Raw genomic sequence first — 26,140 nt, 5'->3', positions numbered from 1 at the left:
GGAAGGACTGCCCTGCTTACTTTGTGCCCCATCTTTGCCCCACACCTTCAGCCTCCCATGAGAGGAACCTGCCTGTCCTGCTGCAAACCTCAGCACTTACTTCTGCTTGAAATCAAGTCAAAAGGAGGTGTGGAGCAGCAGCCTCACTACAGCCAGGTCCTGCTTGGTGTGTTCCCTTGGCTCACGTGTTCCAAAGCAAGCATTTGCCCCGTGCCAGGGCAGCAGGGTGGGAAGGGATGAGGGAGCTCAGCACAGGCTGGGCAGGGGCTCTATGGGGAGAGACCTGAAACCAGTGCTGTCAGCACAGCTGCTTCAGCCAGGACTGAGAAGACCTAAAGCCAACACAGGAACTTCCCAAAAGCAGCATCTGCCTCCCCAGCCATCTACAAAACTCCTGTGAGTCTCTGGCAGCAGAGCTGAGGGCTTGGAGGAGGTGTGGGCAGAGCAGGTCCTGAGCTCATGACACAGCTCAGCTCCTCACGGGGAGCAGGTACTTCCCGAGGGCAGCAGAGGCCTCGGGGGTGGCAGCAGAGGAAGGTGGTGGCAGCCCCAGCCCTGCTCCCAAGGCATTTGGGTTCAAAGAGCACCAAGTGCTCTGCACTCCTTAAATAAACAACTCCCCGAAAGTTAGTTTGTGTGCCACGGGGAGGGGGAGGAGGATGAAGGATTTGCTCTGCTAGGGCCCCACATGTCAACAATTTCTCTGCTTTGTGTATTTTGGCCAAAGCCCTTACCATGATAAATGAATAAAGGAAGATGGCGAGCCCAGGGCGGTTCCACAGCTCGGGAAATTGCTTTCAGCCCATTACTGCATTTCTTCTGACATTTATCAACTGGGTTTTTTTTTGCCATTGTTGCAGCCTCAGCATCCCCACAGCAGCCAGGGCTGGAAGGGTTTCCCTGATACCTGCCCAGGAGCAGCAGCTGCTGGGCTGTGAGCTCCACAAAGCCAGGGCAGGTGGAGAGCTGCTGCTGCTGCTGCTCATGGAGGCTTCTCCAGCCTCTCCCCATTCCGCAAGCCCTTGGCGTGGTGGCAGTGAGCTGGTGGAGGCAGGCAGTGGAGCTACAGGGGGTTACACATGGGAATTGCCCAAATATTTACCACTACACAAGGAATAAAGCCTGTGGTAAAACTACCCCGGTGCTGGACTGGGGACAGAGCTGCCTGGATGGTTGGGGAGCCCATTTACCTGTGTCCCCTTCTCACCCCTGTGCCCTGGCATCAGCCAGGAGCAGCCACAGGGCCCACAGAAACTGCTCTCAGCCCTGGTACCACCAAAGTAGGGCAGGCAGGACATGAACCTTGAGGAGCTGTGTCCCCACTGCCCACCCTGCTCCCTGCAGGACAAGCAGAAAAAAGCACAGCCCCAGCACCTCCCAGTCACACAGAACCCCCAGGAAAAGAGAGGATGGGCACTCACCACTGGCTGGCTCACAGGGTGGCCCTGGAGAGGTCCCACTTTGCCTTTGCAGCACAAATCACCTGCTGCTCCACATCAGGAGCTGCAGCACAAGGTCTGCCTGCTCCAAACACTCCTCCCCTGGCACCAGCAGGAGCCTCTCACTTGGTTCCAGCCTGGATTGCACCCAGAGTTGATAAGAAGCTGCAGCTGATGCTGTTGGCGGGTGGGAAAGGAGCTCCAGCTGTGCCAAATAACCCAGGAGGGGAAGGGACATGGGCCAGAAAGCAGCTGGGCTGCTTCAATGTGGGTCGGTGTCAGCGATGCCACATCAGCCACCAAATGGTCTGGCCTTGGCAGGACAGAGGGTGAGGGAGAGCCATGGCCAGACCCCCTGCTGTGCCCTGGGCTGTCCACACCCTGGTGCCCTCGCAGGGACCCCTCTGCCAACAGCGCCTGCCAGCCTGGGACACTGGCAGGGGCCCTCCTGGTGGGCACTGCTGTGGCCTGGAGGGGTGGGGGTCCCCTGGGGGTCACACTCCCAACATCCCTGTGCTCATCTCTGCTCAGGACAGACCTGTGCCCTGCCCAGGCTGCCCAAAGCCACTCTCAGCTCCACCAGGATGTTCCAGGGCTCCAGGCTGGACACACCAGGGCAGGCCCTGGGCTCCCGGCAGCTGCTGGCCCCAGCCCCGTGGCCGCAGGGACACACGAACAGAGGCACAGGGAAGGAACAACTCCAAGGAAGCTGGAAGCTCTCGACATAGTTAAAAAACAACGTTGCTCTTCAAAATAGATGTGATTGCGCTCCTTGTGAGTCACGGAGCAGAGACACGGAGATTGCTTTGTGCCAGGGACGGGCGGGCGCTGATTGTGCCGCCCGGATTTGTATCCACAGCCCTGGATGGCATGTCAGAGTTTACAGCGAGCATACATTTTCAACAGTGAGCTTTGCAAAATGTATCAATGTAATCTCTGCCTCCTATATTCCGTGTTGATTAGACACGATTTCTGGCTGGATTTTCAGAAAGCTCAAGTGCTTTTTTAATCACTACAGAAGCTCATTATTGCTTTCCAGTGACTCTTATGTCCTTCACTTCTCCTTTCAGATTAGAGTCTATAGTCAGATGAATATTGGATGATTTCATTACATACAAATGCAATCAACAGTTTTGCATAAATTTCTCCTCTTTTCTTGAGTTTCAATTGACCTCAGCACCCGTGGAGGCAGGCGCAATACACATGTAAATGAGCTGGCGTTGCTGCAAAGACACGGATTCGAGAAACAAGATAAACTGTCAGATAATATTCAGGATTTTTAACAGATCAAAAAATACTTCCTCGTTCAGCCCAGCCATAAAAATGGCACCTTCAGCTGCTGGGGAATTTGCTTTTGTTTTGCTCGTGTCTGGCTGTGGACAAAGAGCAGGAGTGGCAGGAGGGGCTGAGCGGAGCCGGGCTGGCCGCAGCGGTGGGGTGGGGTGTCCGTGGGGTGTCCGTGGGGTGCAGCGGTGGTGGCACAGCTCCCCTGCCGCTCCTGCTGGAGCCGTGCGCCCCCCGGCACTCTGGGGAGGTGCCCGTACAGCCCCGTGCCTGCTGCAGAGCTGTAGGGTGCTGCCTGTGGGGGTACCAATGGTGATGCTGCCATCCCCATTCCTGCCCCGCAGGGACCATCTCAATGGTCAGTTGACCATTGGATGCTGAGTTCAGACCCCTCAGAGCCCTGACCCCTCCTGGGCAGTCCCGAGCAGCAGCACAGCAATGGGGGCACACGGGAAGCAGGGCTGGGCCAGGGGCTGCCCTCCTCACCCTGTGCTACCACACACAGGGGAACCACAAATACATTTAAGCTAACACTCCACATGAACAATCAGGGCTAATTTTAAAAAAACTGTAATTAAAAATAAAGGACCTCTTGGTAGAGAAGTCGGGTAAACTGTCAGCAGTCACTTTGGATGTGAAGCCCTTACCTTTAAAAGAATCATTTTTGTGCTAATGTGAGCAATCCAGCACTCCCACACTCGCCTTCGGGGGGCCTGTGGGGAAAGAAACTCGTGGGTTTCTTTTGATACCTTTACGTGCTAATCTTCTTAACAGATTTTTAATTAATGGGAACAGAGCACTTTGCAGCCGTGAAATCTATTGGTGTAATTGCCTGGTGGATTAGTCCCATTAACCACACAAATTACCTGTCTCCAGGCCGCCAGCCCCACCGGGGAGCTCCCTGTGCTGGACACACTGAGCAGCCCCATTCTGAAGCAATTTTGATAAAATAAACTCTCTAATCAGGTAAATAATTCCATAAGGGAAATTGCTGCCTTCCCGCAGCCCCCCTCCAGCGGGACCTGGCTACTTTCAGGGGAATGCAGCACGCCTCCAATTACAGACAAACCTCCAGCTCAGAGACCGTTTGGGAGAAGCCCACGGCACACGGGACCCCCTCGAGCCACAGGGGCTGAGGAATTAGGGCATTTAAGCTGTCAGCTGGAATCTGGCCCGGCCCCTGATTACCTGGGGGGACGTGCAGCCTATTTAGGTTGGTGTCCGTTGTAATTTCCTGACCCCCAGCGTTGATCCCGAATGACTCCTGTCCGTGTCAGTGCCAGGTTCCTGCCCCGCAGTCCCTCCGACACGTGGCCCCGGGCTCGGGGACACCGACCTTTGGGCAATTAAGGACATCCAGGCCAGCCTGAGCCTGGAGAAGTGGGAACGTGCAGCTGTCCCCAAGAGCCACCTGTGCCCCTTTCACTGCCGTGCCTAGCGAGGCTGCGTGGCTGTGCTGGCTGCCATCGCCCCTCGGGATGCACCCTTGGCCCATTCCCAGCCCTGTCCGTGGGTTTCCATGTCCCATTGTGATTTTGGACCTGAATCTGACAAGACTCCCACATCTGTCCTCTGCTTGGGGCCTGAGGTGGGGGTGAGCTGTCCCAGGGATCCCGTGGGACCCACACACAGCAGGCACAGAGGGGTGTGGGGCACCCACGTGCTGCCACACGGCCATGCACAGCCCCAACACGCTTCCCCCTGCTTGGTGAAGGGCTGCCCAGTGCTCAGGGCTCGGCCAGCCCCTCGGCCAGGATGGCTCCAAACCTGCTGTACCAGCTGGGGCCCCGCCAGGGAGCAGGGAGGAGGGTCCCTGTTGTGACCACGTGTGTGGGGACAGCCTGAGAGGGAGTGGCAGCAGTGACACGCTGGTGGGGACAGCCATATGGTGAGGGGGCCTTCAACCATGACCTGAAGTGCCGGGCCCTGATCGGGGATGGAGGAGCCCAAAGCGCGGGGGCCCTGGGCTGCTCCTCCCCCGGGGCAGAAGGCTGGAGCTCTCCCTCGGCTGCCCCCATCGCTCCTGCCCTGGGAGCAGAGGGTGACCCGTGGGGCCACCCCGCACGGGAGGGGAGGTGTCGGTGGCCGGGCAGGCTGTGGCCGGGGCAGAGCCGGAGCGCAGGAGCTGCCCGGGAACCCTACACCGCGGGTAATTGGCATCAGATGCTCCCTGACCTGCCGCATCCACCGGGAAGCTGGAAGCATTTATTTGTCTGAGCCGGCGGCTCTATCTGCGTGCGGGAGGCGTTGGCGGTGGCGGGGCTGGGCTCCGGAGCCTAATGAGCCTGAGCTGAAGATGATGAATATGATTGCTGAAAGCGCTTTCCTGAGTCCTCCTTTCCTGGGGCTCAGGTTACGAGTTCCCAGACAGCCTGTCCAGCCCCGGCTTTTCAATCCTGATTTGTAGCCCCCCAAACTGTCTGTCAGCTCCCCATGCCGGAGGAAATGCTGGGTCCTCCTTTGCTGTGCCCCCCGGAGCTGGGGAAGGGGCTGCCAGCCCTGTACAGCCACCGGGGAGGGTTTGGCCCCCCGGGCTGCCCCACTTGGCCCTGTGCCCACACAGCCCCCCGAGGCAGAGGGGACTAGCCCTGAGCACTGTCCTGTGAGGGGTCTCCAGCCACCAGCATCTGCTGTGCCTTTGTTTCTGTGGCTGTTGAGGACCTTCCCCATGGGGACTTGCCACCGGTGACCTCTTAACCTCAGAGCAGAAAAATGAGAGGTTCAGCTTCTGTGTTCTCTGCCCATCCCCTGCAGCCCACGGCCAATGTTCCCCCACTGAACCACATCCCACAGAGAAACTGCTCAGGAATGGACAAGGATGGGTCAGCCCGGGGATGCTCCATGGCCATGCAGATCCCCAGGGATCAGAGGGACACAGTCCTCACAGGCCTGGTGTGGGGAGCTGTGGGGTGCCCCTGCCTGGCTGCCCACAGCTCTGCTCCCTGCGTGGGGCTCAGAGTGGGTGGTCTCCCTGGGTGGCTCCTTTGCCCTTTGTCTCACGAGGCAGAGCACCAGGTATCCCCGTAGCATGGGTGTTCCCATGGCTCCAGCATCCTCGGGCAGATGGGGGGAAGGATTTTATGAGGGGAAGGATTTTGAGTGCTGACCAGCCACAGGTTCTTGTGTCCCGCTGTCCTGTTCCAGTCACGATTCGGATTCCGGGGACAGCACCACCCCAAATACGGGGAATGAGGGGCTCAGGGGACGGGAGGGGAGATGCGGGGCGGCCCAAGGCAGAGCAGCTAAGGACCAGCGATGCTTCGTGCTTCCCAGCGCCTCCCAGCGCCTCCCAGCGCCTCCCAGCGCCTCCCGCCGCCGCCGCCGCGCTGCCATCGGCGGTGTTCTGCTGCCTCCCTACGGAGGACGCGCCGGCAGCACCGGGGCCCCGCCGCCCCCGCCGGGACAGACATGCGGGGCCGTGACCGGGGCGGTGACCTCTCACCGGTGCCTCAGGCGGGGCTCTGGTGCATCCCAGAACGGCTCCGGACCTGCCTTCTCCATCCTGTCCTGCACCGCAGCCGAAGGGCCGCGGCCATTCCCGCACCATCCCCGGGGTCTGGCGCCGGCACATCCCCGGGGCAGCACCGGCAGCCCCGGAGCAGCCAGGGCCCCAGTGGGGTCTGTTTGTCTCCTGCTGTCCCCCAGGACACACAATGAGGGACACACGGCATTTGGCAGCACCGTGCTGGAGATCCCCTTTCTAGCCCGGAGTGGTGTCAGAGCATTTGCTGGCCAGACCCAGTGCCCATTTTGCCTGTGGCAAATGCCCAGATGTGCCCTCTGTGCCTCAGGTGGCCCTGGCCTTGCACCAAGGCTGAGACCACAGTCTCCCACAGCGCCCCAGCAGCACCACCCTCCTTTGCCCTGGCTGGGGACAGGAACTCCTCTGGGCACCCAGGGCTGGCTGCCGCCCTGGGACTTGAGGTCAGACACCGCGGGCCGCAGCTCAGACAGAGCCACGGGAGGTCTGGTGGCAGCCGGGGCCGGCACCAGGGAGTTCAGTGGTTTCTGGTTTTGAGCTGAGCACTGGAGTGAGGGGTCTGGCTACTCGAGAGACATCAGGAGTGGTGGGAGTCTGCAGAGCCCCCTCCCTCCCCAGCAGTGCCGGGACAGCCCCTCCATGGCAGCCCTGGCGAGACGGCGGCCCCGGGCTGTTGCAACCGTTTCCGGTGTTGTGCAAGAGAGTGGTTATTGGAACCTGGTGACAGGGAAAGGAGGGGGCAGTGAGAACGGAGCGCGGCTGGAGCGGGACATCCCCGAGGGCTGCGGGGCTGGCCCGCGGCGGGAGGGGGTCAGGCTGTGCCGGGTCACACGTGCTGAGGTCAGCAGTGTCAAGCATCGGGTGCAGGACAGGAGGGGGACCGGCCAGAGCTGGGGCTGGTGGTGCTGCAAGAGGGAATGGAGGGGAAATACAGACAGCCACAGAGTGGACCACTGCCTCCCTTGGGGCTGCGACACCCTGGGGAGGCTGGCAGGGGGCAGGAGCAGCCGTGACTGCAGCGATTGCACACATACAGCAAAACCTGCCCCAATTCCCGGTGTGAGCTCGTCAGTGGGAGCAGAGCAGTGTCCCCACCCTGCGTGAGTGCATCCAGAGCCTGCTGAGCTCATGTTTATGTCATAACTGGTGCATTTGCCTGCTGAAGCTGGATCTGGGGCCCTTGTGCATTTCTGGACACCTGTGAAAGCCACTTGCCCTGTGAGGACACTCCCTCCCTGCTGCTGAAACCCCCGCAATCAAGAGGGATCCAGGCAGGAGCTGCTCTCCTCCAGCCTGCCAGGGCTTCCTGCAGCTCAGCAAAACCCACGATAATCCTCTCACACAGCCAGGCCTGTGCTGGGGTCTCTGCCACTGAGAGGCTCAGCAGGCTCTGAGCTCTGGGTTCCACCACTCTGGGGACATCCCAGCCTGGTCTGCAGCTCACCACGCTCTCGCCTACCCCAGAGCCATGCAGAGCCTCTCCCAGCCCCACACGATTCCTGTGGGGTGGCTGGTGCCTGCCCGGGCTGGGCTGGCTGAATCCTGTCCTGCTCCCAGCGACTGGTGCTGGGAACAAAGCACCAGGCAGGAAACACCCAGCGATGGTTTCACCGATAATCTCAATTTTTCTGGCTGCTAGCGGCTGTGGGCAGCCGGGCTCCTGGCACAGCCGGGCAGCACTGCCAGGGCAGCCTCTTGCGGCCACTCGGAGGAGCTGAGCCAGGCCAAGGAGATCGGGGGTGGGGGGCGTGGAGTCCTGGGGGACCTGGGATGTGGAATTGGGATGCAGGGGGACGTGGGAACAAGGGCATGGGCGTGGGGGTGCAGCGGGATGTGGGAACCAGAAGCTGGGTATGGAGATGTTCGGGTAGGTGGGAACTGGGAGGGAAATGAGGAAACCTGGGATTCCTGGGAGAGACACGGACCGGGGCACGGCTGGGGATGCAGGGGGGGCCAAGTGGACCAGGGAGGGGAGCGCAGCCAGGGCAGTCCCCCGGCGGGCCGGGCTGTCGGAGGCGGCCCCGTCCCGTCCCGTCGGGGGCGGGAGGCAGCGCGGCGGGGGCGGGGGCGGCGGGGCCACGCCGGGTGCGACGGCGGGACGCGGCGGAGCTGCCTCTCGCCATGGGCGGTGGGTGCCGGGCCCGGGTCCCGCCGACCGCGGGGCTTCGGCTGCTGCTCGCCCACGCCGTGCTGTTCTGCGCCGCCGGGAGCGCCGCCGGCACCGGCTCCGGTACGCGGGGCGGGACCGCACCGGGAGGGAGGGAGGGAGGGAGACGCGGGGAGTCGGCACCGGTGGAGCGGCGACATCCCGAACGGGGGACATTCGGCACCGGAGGCCGTGAGGGGACCTGGTCCCTCAGGGTCCAGTGCCGGGAGTCCCGAGGAGGCGGGGAGCACTGCGGGGCGGGCGCTGCGGGACCGGGCCGCGGTCCGGCGGGTCCCGGGCGGGATCGCACTGGCCACCCCCGGCTCGTCCTCGCCCGCCGGTGCCCTCCGTGTCCGGGGCGGAGGGTGGGCAGGGGCGGCTGGCAGGAGCCCCACGACCACCGCCCGGGTCAGGGTGCCCGCAGGTTTGGGCCCGTCACGCCCGGCTGGGAGCAAAAGCGCCCGGCTGGAACAAACTTCCCCTCCGCCTCCCGCAGGGACCACACGCAGGGCTCGGGGGAGACATCGCTGGCCCGAGGCGGCCGGGGACGCACGACAGGGCTGGACCCCCGCCAAGACCGCGGCCACCCCGGGCCGGCCCCACCACCGGGCTGAGGGGCAGTGCCCGGCTGCTTCCTGCAGCCTCCCGGCCGGACGGGGCTTCTCGAAGGAGAGGGGGACAATGCCCGTGCGTGCTGGCAGCCAGAGGCCCTGCCGCTGTCCCCATATACACGCCGGGTGACACTGCGGTAGGGAGCGAGGATGGAGGGCTGGGAGCAGCAGGGATGGCTCTGGTGGCCTCAGCCATCGTTTCCTTCCCAGCACCACGTGCTGCCCAACCGCAGGCACACCAGGAGATATTGAGGAGTAATACTGACTATGGCAGGCACTCATGGAGCATGTGGTTAACTAAAACCCTTCCTCAAACCCATGGCCAGCTCTGAAGGGGACTCCAGGAGCTGGGGTGTGACCCAGCAGGATGTGACAGGTCCAGCCACAAGAAACAGTGGGGCTGGGTGACCCCAATGCTGAGTGACCCCAGTGTGGCTGGGGAGGTGGCAGGCACCCCACTGCAGGGAACATCAGCCACATCTGCTGAAAGGAGAGCCCCCAGGGGATGGACCTGGCTGTCACTGGCTGGGCTGGACCACAGGTGGTGGGGACAGGCAAGGGACAGCCTCTGCTCTGTTCCTTCTCCAGCTTGGCCGTCTCTTTACATGTGTTTTATCTTCCTGAGAAGTTCCTCTGGGAGCTGAGGACAGCTGGGCCAGCATCTGTGTGTCCTGCTGATCACAGGACAGGGCCTGGGGACATGCTGAGGACCCACGTGCCTGAAGCAGCTGGGACAGATGCAACGCTGGAATGGTGCAGCCCTGGAGCTGACTGCTGCACAGCATGATCAAAGCAGATTTCATTATGTGGGGGAAAAATAAATACCTGCAATACATGATGTACAGGAAAAGACGGCTTTTTTCCAAGGCTTAATTAGGGAGGGAGATATCTGATTGAGAAATTAGGGGAACTGTGCTGTGCCCCGAGGTGCTGTCAGCAGAGCGTCCGGGCTCTGCTCCTCCCCAGCATTGCACCAGGAGGACCACAGCCCTAATCTAGTCCTCGTATCTGCTCTTGAAGACCAAATAACAGGATGTTGGGCTGAGGCTGGGATCTCCTGCTCACTTGATATTTGCTGCTCAGAGCACTTTCCTTGACTCCTCACTGGCTGCACCTTGGCTCTGAGCCATGGTGTTTGTTCTCTGTAGACTTTTCCTCTGGCTGTGAGCAGAGCCAGGCTGCTCCCAAGGTGTTTCTCAGTTTTCCCTGCAGATATTGCCCTTGGCTGCTAACTTGCCTTCAGGGGTGTAGTTTTGTTCAAGCCTTCTTGCAAAGTAAACTTGACTGTCCTCTCAGCAGCCGTTGCACGACTCACGCTGCCAGACAGGAGCAGTGGCAGCACCCCAACATCGCTGTGTGCCCGAGCTCCAGGCATGGGGCAGGTCAGGCACAGGCCCCGCTGTGTGGAGGCAGGTGGGCACCTCTGGCAGAGCTGCTTTGCATCCATGGCTGTTTGCACTGCCCGTGGTCTGTGTCTCCTCCCAGCACATCCCCTCTGCAGCGGGGCTCACCGAGAGCCAGCCTGGGCTGCAGAGTGAAGCCAGCTACCGCACGAGAGCCCTGGGGCTGTGTCACCCCTCCAGCCCATCCTGGGCAGGCAGTCTGGCTCAGGTGCAGGGGGAGGATCACTGAGTCCATGTGGAACACAGCTGTGGGCCTGGCACGCTGCTCCTGCTCATGGTGCTGCCAGAAGTGGTTGCAGATGACAATCTGGCTGTGGTGTGTGCGCTGTGAATAGTTCGTGGGCCCGAGAAACCTTCCAGGATCAGACAAACAAGTGCGTAAGCGTTCCGTGGTCTTCAAAGCCTGCGGCAGCGCGGCCATGTCCCATGGAGCGAGCCCGGCTCCGTCCCGGCCGTGATTCACCCCAGGTTGCTTTGGCTGCGGTTTGTGGAACGGATGTTGTGCCCGAAATCTGGCATTTTTCAGCGGTGATGGAGCGTGTGCACCAGCCCTGCCGGCACGGAGGGGTCGCGCTCCCCGCGCACGCTGCAGCGCCTTTCCCCATACCTGGAGCCGTCCTGGCAAGGCCAGCGCAGGATTCCAGGCCGGGGTGTGGAGAGGCACGGAGCCTCTGCAGAGGGAGGCTCCGTCAGGATGTGATGGGGCTGGTGTCGCGGGCCAGGACACGCTCCAGCCCCTTCCCACCCTTTTGGCTGGAACACGCTGCTCCCACCCCGCCTCGGGGACCCGGCGGCACTGACACTACGGTGAACCGTGGGAGGCGCGGCCCGGCCCGGCCCGGCTCGCTGCCAGAGCCGCCTCGGAGGAGGGCTCGGCACGACGTGCCATCGAGCCCCGCACCGGGGAGGGCCCCGGCGAAGCAAACTTCTCCTGACTCCCCATATCGGCTGGAGAGACGGGGCAGGACTCGACCTGCTGTGCCGGAGCATCCTCCCAGCCCCGTGGCTGCGGCGCCCGCAAGAGCCCGGCTTCCCCCGGGTTGCAGCGGGCACAGCACGGGGCTGGTCGTCGGGGCTTTCACCGGGTCTGCAGCAGAGCCAAGTGTGGAGCGACCGGCGTGGGAATAACCCAGAGGATGCTCCAGCTGTGCTGCAACACCTCCCCCTTTCCAAAAATTCCCATCTTGCAAAAATCTGAACGGGTGGTCTGACCTTAATTTGTCTGAGATAAATAAGATCCTGCCTGCTGCTTCCCGTCTGGAGACATGAAAAGATCCAAGATGAAAGGGAGCCTGATGGAAGTGCTGGGAGCTGAACACGTCTTTGCAAGTTGGGTCCTGTGCCGGGAGGGATTTGGGACCACAGGGCTGAGCACAGCCCGGCAGAGCTGCTGGCTGAGCCCCGGGCTCCCTGCCCTGCCCCGAGTATGTGCCTGCTGGGAGACTGAGCAACTTCACAAAATTACCTTTATTTTCCAAAGATGTTAATTTTTAGCTGCAATTTCCTATGGAAAAAATGTGGTTTCTGTTCTGCATGCCCATCCCACCACCCTAGCAATGGAACCTGTTCCCAAATTCCAGAAGAATCTGAAGCAAGTCTGGCAGGGATCCGGTGAGCTCACGAGTCACACGGAGCAGCTGATGGGCTCAGGAGACCTTCCCCCATCAGCTGTGGCACTGGGCACACTGGCAGTGGCTGTCAGTCTCTTCAGCACTCGGGGTGTGCTGCCTGTCCCCCATTCCTGCAGCCAGCAGCTCCAGAGCTGGGCACTGTGTTGGTGGCACCTTGTCCGTGAGTGCTGTGTGCCCTGGCGGGGCTGGTGGCCTCCAGTGTGCTCTGACAAAGCCAGGTGTGCAGTCAGCTCTGGGCTTTAGGCATTTCCCTCCTGGCACAAAGGCTCTGTCCAGCCCTGGCTTGGTGAGTTGAGAATGCCACTGGTGAGGATTTCAGGAGGCAGCAGTGATAGAGAACATCCCAAATTCCAGAGCACTCCTTTGGCTGATGGAAGGCAGAAGAATCTCTGGCCACCCTGGACTGTGTTTCTCTATCTCCTGAGGATTGCTGCTCTTGGAGGGGTTGTGGATGGTGGAGTTACAAGGATGTTCCTGCTCCAGGGCAGCCTGGAGAGGCTTGGTGGGGTTGGAGCTGCTCAGCGTGGGAGCTGCTCTGTGCGGGGGGGGGGGTCTCCCTGTCCCACGTGATCCCACCGCCCTGGGAAGGGCTGCAAGGGGCCTTTATCTCGTCCCTGCAGGCTGGGCATGAAGGTGGTGGAGGAAGGGGCTGGGCGGGAGCCGGGAGTGAGCGCAGAGAGGCCCTTTCCATCCGCTGGGGGCGGCGAGGCCGAGGGGCCCTGCCAAAGCAAACGGCCCTGACAATGGCTGTTGTTATTAGCACAGTGGCTGTTTGCATGGCTGTGGCCCGGGCTGGGGCTCCGGGGGCACAGCAGCCCCCCCAGACACGGGGGAGACCACCCCAACAGGGCAGTGCTTGGCTCCTGCAGCACTGCACCTCCTCTGCTGAGCCGGACCCGGCTGGGCTGGGTCCGAGGCACTGAGCCCTTGTGGAGCAGGGAGCCAGCAGATGCAGCAGTGTGCTGGCTGCACGGTGATGTCTCTCTCTCTCTTCCCCTGCAGTGAATCCCTGTTGCTATTTCCCCTGCCAGAACCAAGGGGTGTGTGTGAGGGTCGGCCTGAGAGGATACGAGTGTGACTGCACGCGGACCGGGTACTACGGGGCCAACTGCACCTCCCGTGAGTCCCTGACCCCAGGATCTGGCACCCGTGGGTACCAGGGCAGCACTGTGCCCACAGCACTCACTGCTGTGGGTGGGCTGGCTCCTCAGCAGGGAGAGTGACTGGTCTGTTTCCCCCAGCTGAGTTCTGGACACGTCTCCACAATCTGCTGAAGCCCAGTCCTGCCTTCTACCACTTCATCCTGACCCACTTCAAGTGGTTTTGGGACATTATCAACAGCACCTTCATCAGGGGCACGCTCATGAGGCTCGTGCTGACAGGTGAGGGGTTGGAGAGGGTCTTGGGGTTCAGCAGGACTCGAGGACCCCCTGGCATGCACAGATGTGTGGGTGAGGATAGCAGGGCTGCAGCGATGCTGAGCAGCTCCTGTGAGCAGGGTGGGCATTGGGCTTGAGTCACCTCACCAAGAGACCCAGAAGGTTGTCACCCTGTCCTTCCATCACCCTGTCACACTGTCACTGTGCCCGGGGGAGATGCCCAACCAGGTTGCAGTGGGGTGTAGGGGGTCCCCAGCACTGTGCCAAGCTGCCAGCTGGTTGGAAAACACAAGCAGTTCTTAGCATGCTGCACTCCCTAGGCCAAGGAGCTGTTTCATAGCTGCACAGAAAGCAGCCTGTGGAAATGTGGCCCTTGTTACTCATGTCCCCATATTCATCACTTTGCATAAATATTTAGGTTCCAGCTCTTGGAGCCGTGGTGACACGCTTACAAGGCTCCGGCTGTTGGCTTCACCATTTCTAAGGGTTTGTCATCTCATCCATCATCCAAGAATCCACTTAGCACATTAGCAGGAGCCCTCCTTTTCTTTAAAAGGCTCGGAACAAAGCCCAGGACACCCCCGTGCCTCCCCTGCTGGTACCTTTCTGGTTTTTGGGGTGTCAGGGGCTGTCTGGCAGTACAGAGCAGGCAGGCAGGGACCAGGGGCAGAGCCTGTGGGTTGGTGCCTCAAGCCCCACAGTGGTGATCCCCCTCTCTCCTTTCAGTTCGTGCCAATCTCATCCCCAGCCCCCCCACTTTCAACTCTGACTATGGCTACATCAGCTGGGAGGCCTATGCCAACGTCAGCTATTACACCCGTGTCCTCCCGCCCGTGCCGGACGACTGCCCCACGCCCATGGGCACCAAAGGTACGTGGCTGCTCTGGGGGACCCGCACCCTGAGTGTTTCCCACCCAGCCATGGCCAAGCTTTTGCTGCCATGGACACATCTGCAAAGCACCACTGGCAATGCCACGTGCTACCACTGTCCTGCCCAGACTGGCTCTGCAGCAGGAGGAGATTGATGACATCTGGATTGCTGCTGGGACAGCTCAGGCTGAGCTGTTGGGACATGTCACAGCCTGTGTGAGAGAGGGCTGCGAGGTCTCTGCGCAGATGAGTCTGTGCCTGATGCTGCAGCAGACACCACCCGCAGCCCTGCAGACAGCACCAGTACCCGGCTGCGTTGGCACTGGGCATCTTCCCTCAACCTCCATCCTTTGCAGGGAAGCTGCAGCTCCCTGACCCCCAGCTCCTGGCAGAGAGGTTCCTGCTGCGGCAGAAGTTTGAGGCTGATCCTCGAGGCACCAACATGATGTTTGCCTTCTTCGCCCAGCATTTCACCCACCAGTTCTTCAAGACATCTGGGAAGATGGGACGTGGCTTCACCAAGGCTCTGGGGCACGGGGTGAGGGCGTGGGGGCAGCAGAAGCGAGGGGGTGCTGGGGTCCCTCTGCCTCTCAGAGCAGCCTTGATGCCCTGCTTTCTCCACAGGTGGACCTGGGACATTTGTACGGGGACAACCTGCAGCGGCAGCACCAGCTGCGACTTTTCCGAGACGGCAAGCTGAAATTCCAGGTACCACCCAGCACAACTGAAACACATCCCAGCCCTGTGAGCCAGGCTTGTTTGAAGCCCGTGTTCCTCTGGGCAGCTCTTGGCAGACCCCAGCCCTGATGCCCTCTGTGGCTGCTGCCAGGGGATAATCTTTGGGGTGCAGCTGCTCAGATGGCAGCAGGCATTTGGGGCTGTATGAGGGAGGTGTTTCCATTCCACTCACCTCTTGCAGGAGAGCAGATGTGGTGTCCTTAGGGAGGCTTTTCCTGGGATGTTTTTGCCCCTCTGCCCTTTCTGCCCTGTGTCCCCAGGTGGTGGATGGAGAGGTGTACCCGCCCATGGTCACCGAGGCCCCGGTTCACATGGTGTACCCGTCGGGCGTGCCCGAGGAGCAGCAGCTGGCGGTGGGGCAGGAGGTGTTCGGGCTGCTGCCCGGGCTCTGCGTGTACGCCACGCTCTGGCTGCGCGAGCACAACCGCGTCTGCGACCTGCTCAAGCGGGACCATCCCACCTGGAGCGACGAGCAGCTCTTCCAGACTGCACGGCTCATCCTCATCGGTGAGGAACTGCCCCTGCCCTGTCCTACCCCCTGGGCGGCCCCCAAGGACTCACACGCTGGCCAGCCTCCTTTTGAGGGTAATGGCCAAACTGCCCTTGAGGCAGTTCCCCTGGCATCCTTCTGGGAATCGTTTGTTTTGGTCCATATAGCAAAAAAATTGGCTTTGGTCCATCCAGAATGGTCAGGAGGAGGTGGATGGCTGCTGTGGTAGATGTGGGTAACATCTCAGGTGCAGAGCTGGTGGTTCCTGCTGCTGCCAGCTGCTTCTTTTCTCCTGCCCAGGGGAGACCATTAAGATCGTTGTTGAGGACTACGTGCAGCACCTCAGTGGGTACTACCTGAGCCTCAAGTTCGACCCCGAGCTGTTGTTTGGGTCACAGTTCCAGTACCGGAATCGCATCGCCGTGGAGTTCAACCAGCTCTATCACTGGCACGGGCTGATGCCCGACTCCTTCATCATCCAGGGACAAGAGTACAGCTACAAGCAGTTCCTCTACAACACCTCCATGCTCATGGACTATGGTGTGGAGGCACTGGTGGAGTCCTTCTCCAAGCAGGTGGCAGGAAGGGTAAGGTCCTGCTCTGCCCTCCCCAGGAGGGACACTCGTGCAGTGCTGCCCATGTCACACCGAGCCTGCCCGGGGCAGCACCCGATGGGCACATCAGGAGCCCTCCCCCCCAGCACCGTGGCAAGGCTGGCCCTGGCAGCCCCAGCTGCTCGCCCTTGCTGCTCTGCAGGAAACATTCCGGTGATGCCAGGAGCCTGTGGAAGCCGGGATGTCCCTGTGGAGCAGCAGGGCCTGGAGCAGCGCCTGGCACTGTTCTCTGCTGCCATCGCATGGATGTTTTCCTCCAAGCGATTGCAGCTCCATTCCTGACCCTCTTTGCTCGTGCCAAGCAGCCCAGCTGAGGCTGAGCCTGAGAACCTTTGGGCATTTGGGTTCTCCCAGTGAGCCTGAAATCTCTCTCATCCTCCCAGGTCACTGGGTCACTGTCCATCGGGGACTTCTGCCCTGTGCCCTGCCCTGGGAGCAGGGCTGACCTGACCAAGCTGCTCCACAGCTGGGTTTTGCACTGCCCACATGCTCCCCCTCCTGCTGCTGCAGTGACGTGCTGGTGTCACAACACGAGCCCAGGATGCTGTGGTGTGGTGGCCCTCAGGAGCTGATGCTGGTGCTGCCTTGTGCCTGATGTGTGCTCCTCCTTGTCTCTCCCCTCCAGATTGGTGGGGGACAGACCATCAATGCCAATGTCTTGCACGTGGCAGTTGGGGTCATCAAGGAGTCCCGACAGCTGAGGCTGCAGCCCTTCAACGAGTATCGGAAAAGGTTTGGCATGAAGCCCTACAAGTCCTTCCAGGAGCTGACAGGTAGGGCTGCACTGCTGCTCCTGGGGCTCTGCTGGGCCAGGGTAGGGGCTCTGTGCCCGTGGGTGAGTACAAGGCCATGAGCTGCTCCTCTGCCACTGGGCTTGGAGCAGCTGCTCCTGCCCATCCCAGCCCTGCTGCTCATGGCCCCTCAGTGGGGCAGACTGGGCTGAGGCAGGGGTGTCAGGGGATGCAGGGGTCCTTCCTCCTGCGGGCTGGAGCACTGGTCCAGAGTACAGCCCCTGGCCTGGAAGTCAGGCTTGCCACTGCCTGTGAGGGAGCCACCCTCCCTTTGCCCGCTGCAAGGCCAGTCCTTGCCAGGTGATTCTCTTGCTAAAGCACTCTGATGTTCACTTGGTGCAGGAGAGGAAGAGAAGGCAGCAGAGCTAGAAGAGCTGTATGGAGACATTGATGCCCTGGAGTTTTACCCAGGCTTGCTGCTGGAGAAACCCCAGCCCAATGGCATTTTTGGGGAAAGCATGGTGGAGATCGGAGCTCCATTTTCCCTCAAGGGGCTTTTTGGAAATCCCATCTGCTCCCCAGAGTACTGGAAACCCAGTACCTTTGGTGGAGCAACTGGCTTTGAGATTGTGAAGACGGCATCCCTGGAGAAGCTCGTGTGCCTCAACGTGAAGAAGTGCCCGTACGTGGCGTTCCACGTGCCGGACGCTGCGGAGCACGGCAGCCCTCAGGCTGCTGGGTCCTCTACAGAGCTCTAGCGGGCTGACCTGCCCAGGTAGGGACTGTCCTTGCCCTGCTGCAGGCTGAGCTGAGCTCCCAGCCTGGTGCTGAGGATCCTGTTCCTTCCTACAGCGAATGGTGGGGATGCAGGAACCTGCTGCCCCTGTGCTGAACAGAAACAGGACAGGAGATGGTCCCACCCTGGGTGTCCTCCATGCCAGCCCTCCAGGAGAGGCTGCTCCCTGCTCTCTGAAAAACTCGAGTGCCTTGGGAGTGTGGCTGCCAGCTCTGTCCTCAGCAGACCCAGCTCTCTGATAGTGAATGCCTTGCACAAAACAGCTTTGGAGTTCCCCAGTGCACACTCTGGGCTCCCCAGTGCTTTGTCACCTTCCATCCCCGCTGCCTCCCGGCACCAGGCCACCAGCAGCCCCTCTTCAGAGGGGTCATATCCACATTATGCCTGAAAACCATGTTTAGAATTAGTGAAAAGTGTAAGATTGGAAAAATTTCATTTTAGTTAACTGGTTAGCACTGACTTAATTCTTACTCACCAGGAGTCCAATTTTTCTTCACACAACGTCTATTTCCAGTAGAGACTCTCTTTCCTGCTCAGAACAGGAGCCCAGAGCCCAGGGAGCACTCTCTCCTCCCCTGCTGCACCTGGTGAAGCGATGAGCTGCCCGAGGGATGCAGAGGAGGTGGCAGCATGCAGAGGGATGGGGAGGTCACAGTGTCTGTGCTGCCCAGTAGTGGCTGAGCTTGCAGTAGAAGCCTGTTCTGATCCAATTCTCCTGCAACAGCCTACCCAGCACACAGGCACAGCTGGGAGAAGGAACCAAAGCAGTGTCTCTCGTGGAGGAGACCAGAGAGAAGCATGAGGTCAGATCCCCAGACCTCCTGTGTCATGCTGGCTTGGACCCTGGCATGTGCCACTGGCTGCCAACCCGGGGCTGCTCAGGGCAAGATGCTACCTCTGTGCACACAAAGGGATGGAGTCTCTTCCATCCCAAAATCATCACCCTTCTCTGCACTAACAGCTCAGCAAACACATCCTCACAGCACACACAGCCTGCTTCTGTCCTCCTCCTGAAACAGAGCTCAGCCCTTGCCCAGCCCAGCCATGTGATAGCTGGCAGCCACTGTCACTGGCCTTGATCCCCATCAGATCCTGGTTAAGCTCCAGGAAAAAGGACATTTAAAATAATAAACTATTTTAAAAACTCCTCTATTTGTGGCTGTGCCCACCAGCACTGTGCTGGGCCATTGCTGACTGCACCTGAAACAAAAAATGGAGCAACTTCTCCCTTAGAAGCTTCCATGGGGGTCTCTGAGTGTCCTGAGGCAGTTTGAACTTTCTCCCCTCCAGCCACCCCCCAGCCCTGCATTGCTCAAATGCCACAATTCAGTGTTTGGCCACTGCTCTCAGGCACAGGGAGGGATTGTTGGGGTCATCCTGGGCAGGGCCAGGGGTTGGACTGGGATAATGTTTGTGGGTCCCTTCCAGTTCAGGATATTCTGTAAGTCCATGGTGACACTGCTTAGACCAACACTGTGTATTTCTCTCACATAAAATCTCTCCACACATAAATCTGGCTGCCTGGTGTTTTGTAGACATGAAATAGCCACAGTCTGTAAGAGAGCATGCAGCTCCAGCTCCTTCCTCTGCTGTTCTGGAGGAGGGGAGCACTCCTGAGCCTCTGCTCCATCCCAGCAGCATTCCCAGGGAGGTGTTACAGGAATTTTAAACTAGGGAGGTTTAAAGGGCTGCTGCCTTGGCAGGGATGTGGTAGAACATCATAGCAAGGGAACATGTGCAAGGAGAGACTCCCAAGGCAAGAGCCTTCTCACTCACTCTCTTTAACTCTTCAGAAATGGGAGAGCATTACCAGGATGGCATCTGGATTTTAGTTTCCTAGGGGATGTGGGGAGGCAGAGAGGCCAGTAAGACCTCGGAGGAACAGCAGGCAGCTTCACCTGCCCTGTGCTCCCCTGGGCTGGCCCTGACCTGTCCTGGCACATGGACAGCCCAGTGCTCCCAGTCCCACTGTGCCGTGCAGAAGTGCCGAGCAGCAAAGCGAGGGGAGGACGCGGTCGGTCCTTCCCACGCCCCCAGCCAGCCGAGCACCGAGCACGTTTCCAGATGTGCCTCCAGCTGTGCTCGTGACCGCCCTCCCCGGCAGGGAGCTGCTCCAGCCCCGAGCATCCTTCCCTTCCATCTGGCGACAGGCACAAGCTCGGCTCGCTGCAGTTAAACCACAACCATCCTGCGTTTGCTCCTGGCTATCGGCGGCTGCCAGCGCTGCTTTGGGACAGCTGATAACGGCACGAGAGCCCTGGGGCACAGCGAGAGCGCCCGGCTGCTCTGTGCCACCAAGGAGGAATGTTCCACTGGGATAGCTCAGCTGAGCCACCACTGGCAAACCTGGCACCTCTTCCAACCAGTCCAGGAGAGCAAAGCATCTCCCTCCTGCTAGCAGGAAAAGCTTTGAAATAATTTCTTTGAAGGACCAACATGTGCCAGCCCAAGGCACAGCATCCAACACGCTACTGAAATCTCCCCCAGGAGCCCAGGCACCCACGGCCCTGCACACAGAGCTTCCCCTAGCCCAGCACTGCTGAGCTCTCCTGTTTTCTGTGCTGGTTTTCCAGCCATGGCAGCTTGCAGAAATTGCTCCCACCATCACCAGTTTGTCCAGCACAAGGTACAGCCACATCCAAGTGGGATGCACCACCTTGTGAACCCCATACATGGTGGTGTTTGGTGTGGCCACCAGCATCACCAACCACGGCAAGGGCTCCCTGCTGTGCTCTGGAGAGGAGAGTGCTGCCAGCAGTGCCCTCTGTTTGAGCTCTTGGTAAACACAGCTCGTGGGACAAGCTCTGTGTTTTTAAACATGCCTCTGAAGAGCCCAGCTGTGGCTTGCCTGTGGTGGGGATGGACAGGGGCAGGAGGATGGGGCTGCCTGGGTTCCTGCAGCAACAATGAAAACATGCATCTGGGGTTGTGTGGCCTCAGAGGCAATGATTCACTGAGCAGGAGGAGCAAAGCAATCTCCCCTTGGAGGGAATCTCCAGAGTCTCTCAGCCCTCCCCAGCAGGCCCCCCTGCCACAGGATCAGGCCAGTGACTGCACAGGAAAACTTGTTTGGATTTTCAGCAAAGGCATATTTTGAACATTTTACAAAGAAGAGGGAGATGGGAGGCCAGAAAAACTCAGTGTAATCTTTTGTAAGCTAAATTTTGTCCTGCAGTGCTGCTGGATTAAATGTCCATGCTGAGCTCATCCTGGGATCTCATTCCAAGCAACCATCCATGCTTCCTTGTGCCCTCACATCCCGTGCCCAAGCTCTGCTGTTTGTATTGGAACATGAACTGTGAGCAAAGCCAGGTGAGGGCTGTAACACCCACCCTTCCTGGCTGCCTCCCCCACTGCACTGCTCCTTCCAAAACAGAACATTTCCCAGAGGCTACACACCTACATTACAAGTGCTTTTTCAACTCCTATTTATAGAACTCCTTGAAAACTCAGCTTCAAGAAATGGCAAAAGCAGCAGCAGCTTTTCCCCAGCTCAGCCTCCTCTCCCTGCTCACAGCTGTGAGGCCTGTGCATGAACGAGCAGCAGGGTTAGGGCACAGCTTCTCTCCCCTCACTCCCTTGTGCTTGTTCTATTCTTCCAGATCAATGATTAATTGGATTCACACCTTTTTTCTTCTCCTTTTTGCTACTGGCACTGCAAACCACCTCTCCCCTACCTGAGCACAGGAGGTTCCTCACCAGGAGTCACCTTGCTCCAGGCCACGGGACACAGAGCAGCAGGGGAGGGTTTGATCCTGTTACAGTTTTGCTGCCATAGGGGGCAAAAAACCCCCCCACTTTATAAAAATAGAACCTCATAGCAACCCAAGCAGACAGCTCTGCCTTGATCCCCTCTCCAAGACAGGTTTTATGATGATGCTAAAATGCACCTTGTCTGCACAACAGACTTCATTGAATCTCACCCTGGATATGAGTTACAGTTGCTTTAATATTTTCCTTAAATGTGCTGATATCCACGCTCAATGATTTAATTCCATATAACTTACACAGGTTTCTTTTCTGCAATTCTCAGATTAAAAGAAATAATCTCTCACCACATTTGAAAACCTGGATTTCTGCCAGTTTCCTTAAAACAGCTACAATCTGTGCCAACTCAGTCATTTTAAACGACAGATTATTTATTTTTCTGCTCATACTACTTTTTAAAACACAGTTCAAATAGATACAGTTAGAAATTCTTCTTTTCCCAGCCCAAGATCCATTCTTATTAAGATCCTATTAGGATCCACAGACACATTTGCAATTCTTCCTGGTGTTCCAAAGTGCTTTACATAAAAATTGCAATTAAATTTAATCATTAAACATGGCATTACATTGGGTCATGTATTTAGGAAATGATACTCTACTTACTACTCCTGAAGGCAGACAGAAAAGAACTTTACCACTGATTTAGTAATTTTAGCATGGGATGATATTCTGAGGTTATTCAAGTCCTAATTCTGCATTTTGCCAACAAAATTCTCCTTGCTGCTGTTCAGCACACACGCTGGAGCTCTTTGTAGCAGGCAGTCTCTCTGAAGAGGCAGAGCTCATTTTCTCATCAAGTAACTACTATGAACTCCAAGGATGGGTTTTAGAACCCAAGAAAGGATTAAGAGCTGTAAATGCATTTATGTCTCAGGGAAGGTTAAGGGAAGAAGAACTCTCTCCAGCTGAAAAGCAATTCTCAGGATGAAGCCAGGGGTTGCTGTTATTTGTAACTGAGAAAGGAACAAAAATTTAAGGCCAAGTGTTAGATACTCTCAGGAAGGAGACTGCAAACTGTGGAATGGAACATGGGACCTCACACTTGTAAGTGGTGCAGTTCAGCACTAAATTAGTAAGTCCTGAATGTTAAAAACTCTTTTATTTGCAGTCTCAGGTCTTGTCTTAGGGAGTTGGTGGCCACATCTCAATTGAAACGTGCAAGGATGCTGAGACATTGCAACAGACAATTTCCTAAACCGACTGAATCATGTTAGAACTTTGTGTTAAGTAAAACACATTTGAATTGCATAGAAATGAGACTGTTTTAGTTGTAGCTATGGAATTAATTTAAGAAAATGTTAGGAATTTGTTGTTATTTTTAATGAGCAAAAGTCAAAGTGCTTGAAGGGGAGGAATACATACCCACACGATGGAGGAGAGAGAACAATCCCTAGCACAAGAACATCCCACAGCACAACTACACCTACGGGCCCTTGGCATAAATGGCTCAGTCTATTTCCAGATCACTGTCTTCACTGTAACATGCAGATGGATTATGTATAGAAGTCAGGAGCAGCAGGTCTTTTTCTGGCAGCAAACCACATTCCTGCAGAAAAGCCTCCAGGTCTACAGCAAAAAAATCTTCTCCAAGCTGGTCGGTGATGCGCACGAAGTTGCCAATGAGCTCCCCTGCCTTGTAGACCAGCAGGGCTGGCAGGGCATTGTTAGTGAAGCGAGTGCTGGCACCAATGAGTGAACTCTTCACTCTGCAGAATTTCACTGCTGGGTACTCTGCAGCCAGGCAGATCATGCAGCCATTCAGGGATTCAGTGCCAGGGATATCATCTTCATAAATATGGATCATGATCAGTGTGCCCTTATGCTCTTTGTCCACGGTGTCCAGAAATGCTTCCCCACTGGTGATCTCAAACACCTGCTTGAATTGCTGCCCACTGTACAACTGCTGCCTCATCTCCTCCATTCGCTGCTTCCTGTAGCGCTGCAAGAATTCCTCATCATCCTCATCATTGTGGATCATGCTGTACTCCTGTAAAGTCATCTAAAAAACACACAGAGATTCCTGAAAAACATCTGCACCATTATATGGGTCACTTACATAATGAGAACATAAATCAAGAGGATTAATGTGGGTCACTCATCTTTAATAACAGCAACCCATGAAGGCTCAAGCACCCTGTGTATTACACTCCATTCTGATCTAATTAGAAACCATGTCCAGGGGGAACAGCGATTTCAGCCCTGGGTATTCCAGTTTCCACAAGCTGCACTAATAACACAAGTGGCTGCTCCCACTTTAATCCAGGTTAATGGTGGCCATGTGGTTTCACCGAGCTGGGAGTGCTGATTTGGAAACTGTGCTTGACCTGAGATGAGCTTCTTTCTCATCAGCTTTTCATTTAGTTTTTCAGTTAACATTTGTGGCATCACTGTGCCTGTAGAATTGAAATTACCAGGATTTTATGTATTTTATACCTGTTCACTTGCTTCATTAAACTTATCTGCATCACTCAAGATATAGGAGAGCACAGCCAGCTTTCATCACCTGAAGGCACAGACGTGTCTGCAAATTAGTAACTTCTCTGACTATAACCCAGGACGAGTTAACAGCCCAGCTGATGAGAACCATTCACTATATCCAATGTCTTCAACTTCTGGAGCTCAGAGTTGAAACACTCGCTTACTAAACAGTAAATTAATAAGGGCTCCTAGTTTCGGGCAGGGGAGGCAGCATTCATAGTTTTGCCATACAACTCTTCATATTAATCCCCTGAAGTTGACTTCATCAACAGATGAGAAATCTGGAAAAAGCTTTTGGACTTCCTTGGTGTTGCAGCTAAATCACTTATTTGTTATCACAGGTAAACAAAACTGTTAAAATACTTAAGTGGCATTTTAATTCCTTTGTGCCATCCCACCTTTCCATTGATTTTTTCCTGAAGCTCTTTCTGCTTCTGCTGCTCAGCCTCGTCATCCAAGTGAGACCTGCACGTCATGGAGAGCTTCTTGATGAGCCTCTCCATCTCCCTGCGCTGCTCCTGCCGCTGCTCCGTCTCCAGCTGCTTAAACCTCCGCCAGTCATTGATCACTCCCTTGGGACCTGCAATCAGGGGTGGAGCCATTTCGTGTAAAAAAGACAATACAATTTTACCTACCAGTTATAATCAAGGAGTAGCTTATAAATCAGTAAAACCGTGACCCGGTCATAAATGTTTTCGTAACTATGCAAAACACTGAAGTAAGTAATTTGCCACTTGCAAGTCCTTGAGTTTCTATTTTTTTTAATAAGAAGGCTACAATTTACTTAATTAGGCTACTCTTGTAATTGTCCCAAAGATTAATATCTGTGCTCTTGGAATAGAACCACCAGCCCACAAGAGTCCCCTATTGTTAACATGGCTTTCATCAGAACAAAAATAATGACATATTATCATCCGAATTGTACAAATCAGCCTTGTCTCAGCTTTCTATCCAAAACCTGATCACCCTCTGACTCAAATATGCATAAACCCAGGAATTTCATTTCAAAAAAAGAGTTTTAGAAGAACGTACAAAATTTCCAGTCAGCAAGGAATTTACAAAAGAAGTACACTGATATGATGATACCTGTGTTGACAGCGCTGCCATCGCTGCTGAGCTCCACCTCGCCCACACTTTCAGGAATGCTGCTCTCCCCTTCTTTATCCTCCTTCTCACTGTCTTCATCCTCACCCTCACTGCTGCTGTAATAATACTGCAGCTTCTCACCAAGCAGTTTATCATCCGCAGTAGTCATTATGCTCTAAAAATAAAGTAACAAAAGAGAGGATGCATTTCTGATCAAACATGCATCACCATGGTCCTTTATTTCCTCAGGGCAGTTTTTAGCCCCAGGAGAACACAGCCCACTCTCAAACAGCCCTTGATGCTGGCAGTCACACCTGGGTTAATTCATAAGCCACAATTTAAAACTCAGTTGAAAACCTCAGAGCCTCACTGGACAGCTCCATCAGGCCAACTCCCAGCTACTGAGTATTACTTGCATTATTTAACAACAATTTATTAGAGCTGAAAAACTATCAGTGTAATTAAGCAAATTAAAGCGTTCTGACCTGTATTCCTTTCCAGTCTTTCAGAGACAAGCTTCTAACAAGACCTGGAAGAAGAAATTTCAATCAGATCAGTTGATGTGGGCTCACGCTCGATGGCGCAGGGGTCCCTCAGCCAGCCCAGGCCGTGTGTGTGACACAGCCCCGCTCCGGTTCTCCTGCCCACGGACACAGCCCGGCTCCGGTTCTCCTGCCCACGGACACAGCCCGGCTCCGGTTCTTCTGCCCACGGACACAGCCCGGCTCCGGTTCTCCTGCCCACGGACACAGCCCGGCTCCCGGTTTTCCGGCCGGAAGCTGCAGGCTCCGCCGGAGCTAACCCCAGATTCAGCCGATTACAGCGCCAGATGGCCCGGGATTACCGGGACCGCCCCGCAGCGGGGCCGGGCCTGGGGCCGGCGATCCCCGCGGGCCCCGAGCGAACCGGCTCGGCTCCCCGCGCCCGCCCCGGCCGAGCCCCCGCCCCTCGCCCGCCCGGGGAGCCGCGCCCCGACCCGGGATTCTGCGGGGCCCGGGAGCACCGGCCCGAGCGGCGCTGCCCGAGCGGAGCGAAGCGAAGCGGCCCCACCGCCCCGGCCCCGGCGCCGCCGCCTCACCGATCGCGCCGCCTTCCGGGGCCGCTGCGCGGGGCACGGCGGGAAAGAGGCGGCCGGGGGAGGAGCCGGGCCCGGCCCCGCTGCCCCCGCCCCGCGACGGGAACGGCACCGGCACCG

At 57.4% G+C, this 26,140-nt stretch overlaps 2 protein-coding genes across 5 annotated transcripts; one reads left to right on the top strand and one right to left on the bottom strand.

The window, feature by feature from the left end:
* The first annotated feature begins 8,281 nt into the window (after nt 1-8,281).
* Nucleotides 8,282-19,125, top strand: PTGS1 (prostaglandin-endoperoxide synthase 1). Its single transcript, XM_059864934.1, has 11 exons — nt 8,282-8,434; nt 12,998-13,114; nt 13,237-13,377; nt 14,101-14,244; nt 14,601-14,782; nt 14,869-14,952; nt 15,243-15,489; nt 15,773-16,059; nt 16,712-16,859; nt 17,220-17,592; nt 17,670-19,125. Exons 1-10 carry the CDS (start codon nt 8,326-8,328, stop codon nt 17,573-17,575), a joined length of 1,815 nt encoding a protein of 604 aa, XP_059720917.1. The 5' UTR covers nt 8,282-8,325; the 3' UTR covers nt 17,576-17,592; nt 17,670-19,125.
* A 2,606-nt stretch (nt 19,126-21,731) lies between these two features.
* Nucleotides 21,732-26,114, bottom strand: PDCL (phosducin like). Of its 4 annotated transcripts, none has more exons than XM_059864935.1 (5): nt 26,024-26,114; nt 25,431-25,474; nt 24,946-25,120; nt 24,258-24,439; nt 21,732-23,380 (listed from the first exon to the last, which is right to left on the bottom strand). In XM_059864935.1, the coding sequence occupies exons 3-5, from the start codon at nt 25,112-25,114 to the stop codon at nt 22,829-22,831; spliced, it is 903 nt and encodes a 300-aa protein (XP_059720918.1). In that variant the 5' UTR covers nt 25,115-25,120; nt 25,431-25,474; nt 26,024-26,114; the 3' UTR covers nt 21,732-22,828. The 4 variants fall into 4 exon arrangements, with proteins under 4 accessions (XP_059720918.1, XP_059720920.1, XP_059720919.1 ...); XM_059864937.1 differs by lacking the exon at nt 26,024-26,114 and adding an exon at nt 25,922-26,008; XM_059864936.1 differs by lacking the exon at nt 26,024-26,114 and adding an exon at nt 25,566-25,860.
* Between the last annotated feature and the right edge of the window lie 26 nt (nt 26,115-26,140).

Source organism: Haemorhous mexicanus, chromosome 21 (genome assembly GCF_027477595.1).
Source record: "Haemorhous mexicanus isolate bHaeMex1 chromosome 21, bHaeMex1.pri, whole genome shotgun sequence".
NCBI lineage: Eukaryota > Metazoa > Chordata > Aves > Passeriformes > Fringillidae > Haemorhous > Haemorhous mexicanus.
The sequence above is the reverse complement of the archived record's forward strand: the minus strand, read 5'-3'. Positions and strand labels throughout refer to the sequence as shown.

What these genes read in the sequence shown, in the direction of transcription:
- PTGS1 (XM_059864934.1), top strand. Translation starts at nt 8,326, where the DNA reads ATGGGCGGTGGGTGCCGGGCCCGGGTCCCGCCGACCGCGGGGCTTCGG. An exon ending in CGGGGCCAACTGCACCTCCC is followed by an intron (nt 13,115 to 13,236) that starts GTGAGTCCCTGA and finishes TGTTTCCCCCAG; the next exon opens with CTGAGTTCTGGACACGTCTC. An exon ending in CATGAGGCTCGTGCTGACAG is followed by an intron (nt 13,378 to 14,100) that starts GTGAGGGGTTGG and finishes CTCTCCTTTCAG; the next exon opens with TTCGTGCCAATCTCATCCCC.
- PDCL (XM_059864935.1), bottom strand. Translation starts at nt 25,114, where the DNA reads ATGACTACTGCGGATGATAAACTGCTTGGTGAGAAGCTGCAGTATTAT. An exon ending in TGGCAGCGCTGTCAACACAG is followed by an intron (nt 24,440 to 24,945) that starts GTATCATCATAT and finishes CCCTGATTGCAG; the next exon opens with GTCCCAAGGGAGTGATCAAT. An exon ending in AGGAAAAAATCAATGGAAAG is followed by an intron (nt 23,381 to 24,257) that starts GTGGGATGGCAC and finishes TGTGTTTTTTAG; the next exon opens with ATGACTTTACAGGAGTACAG.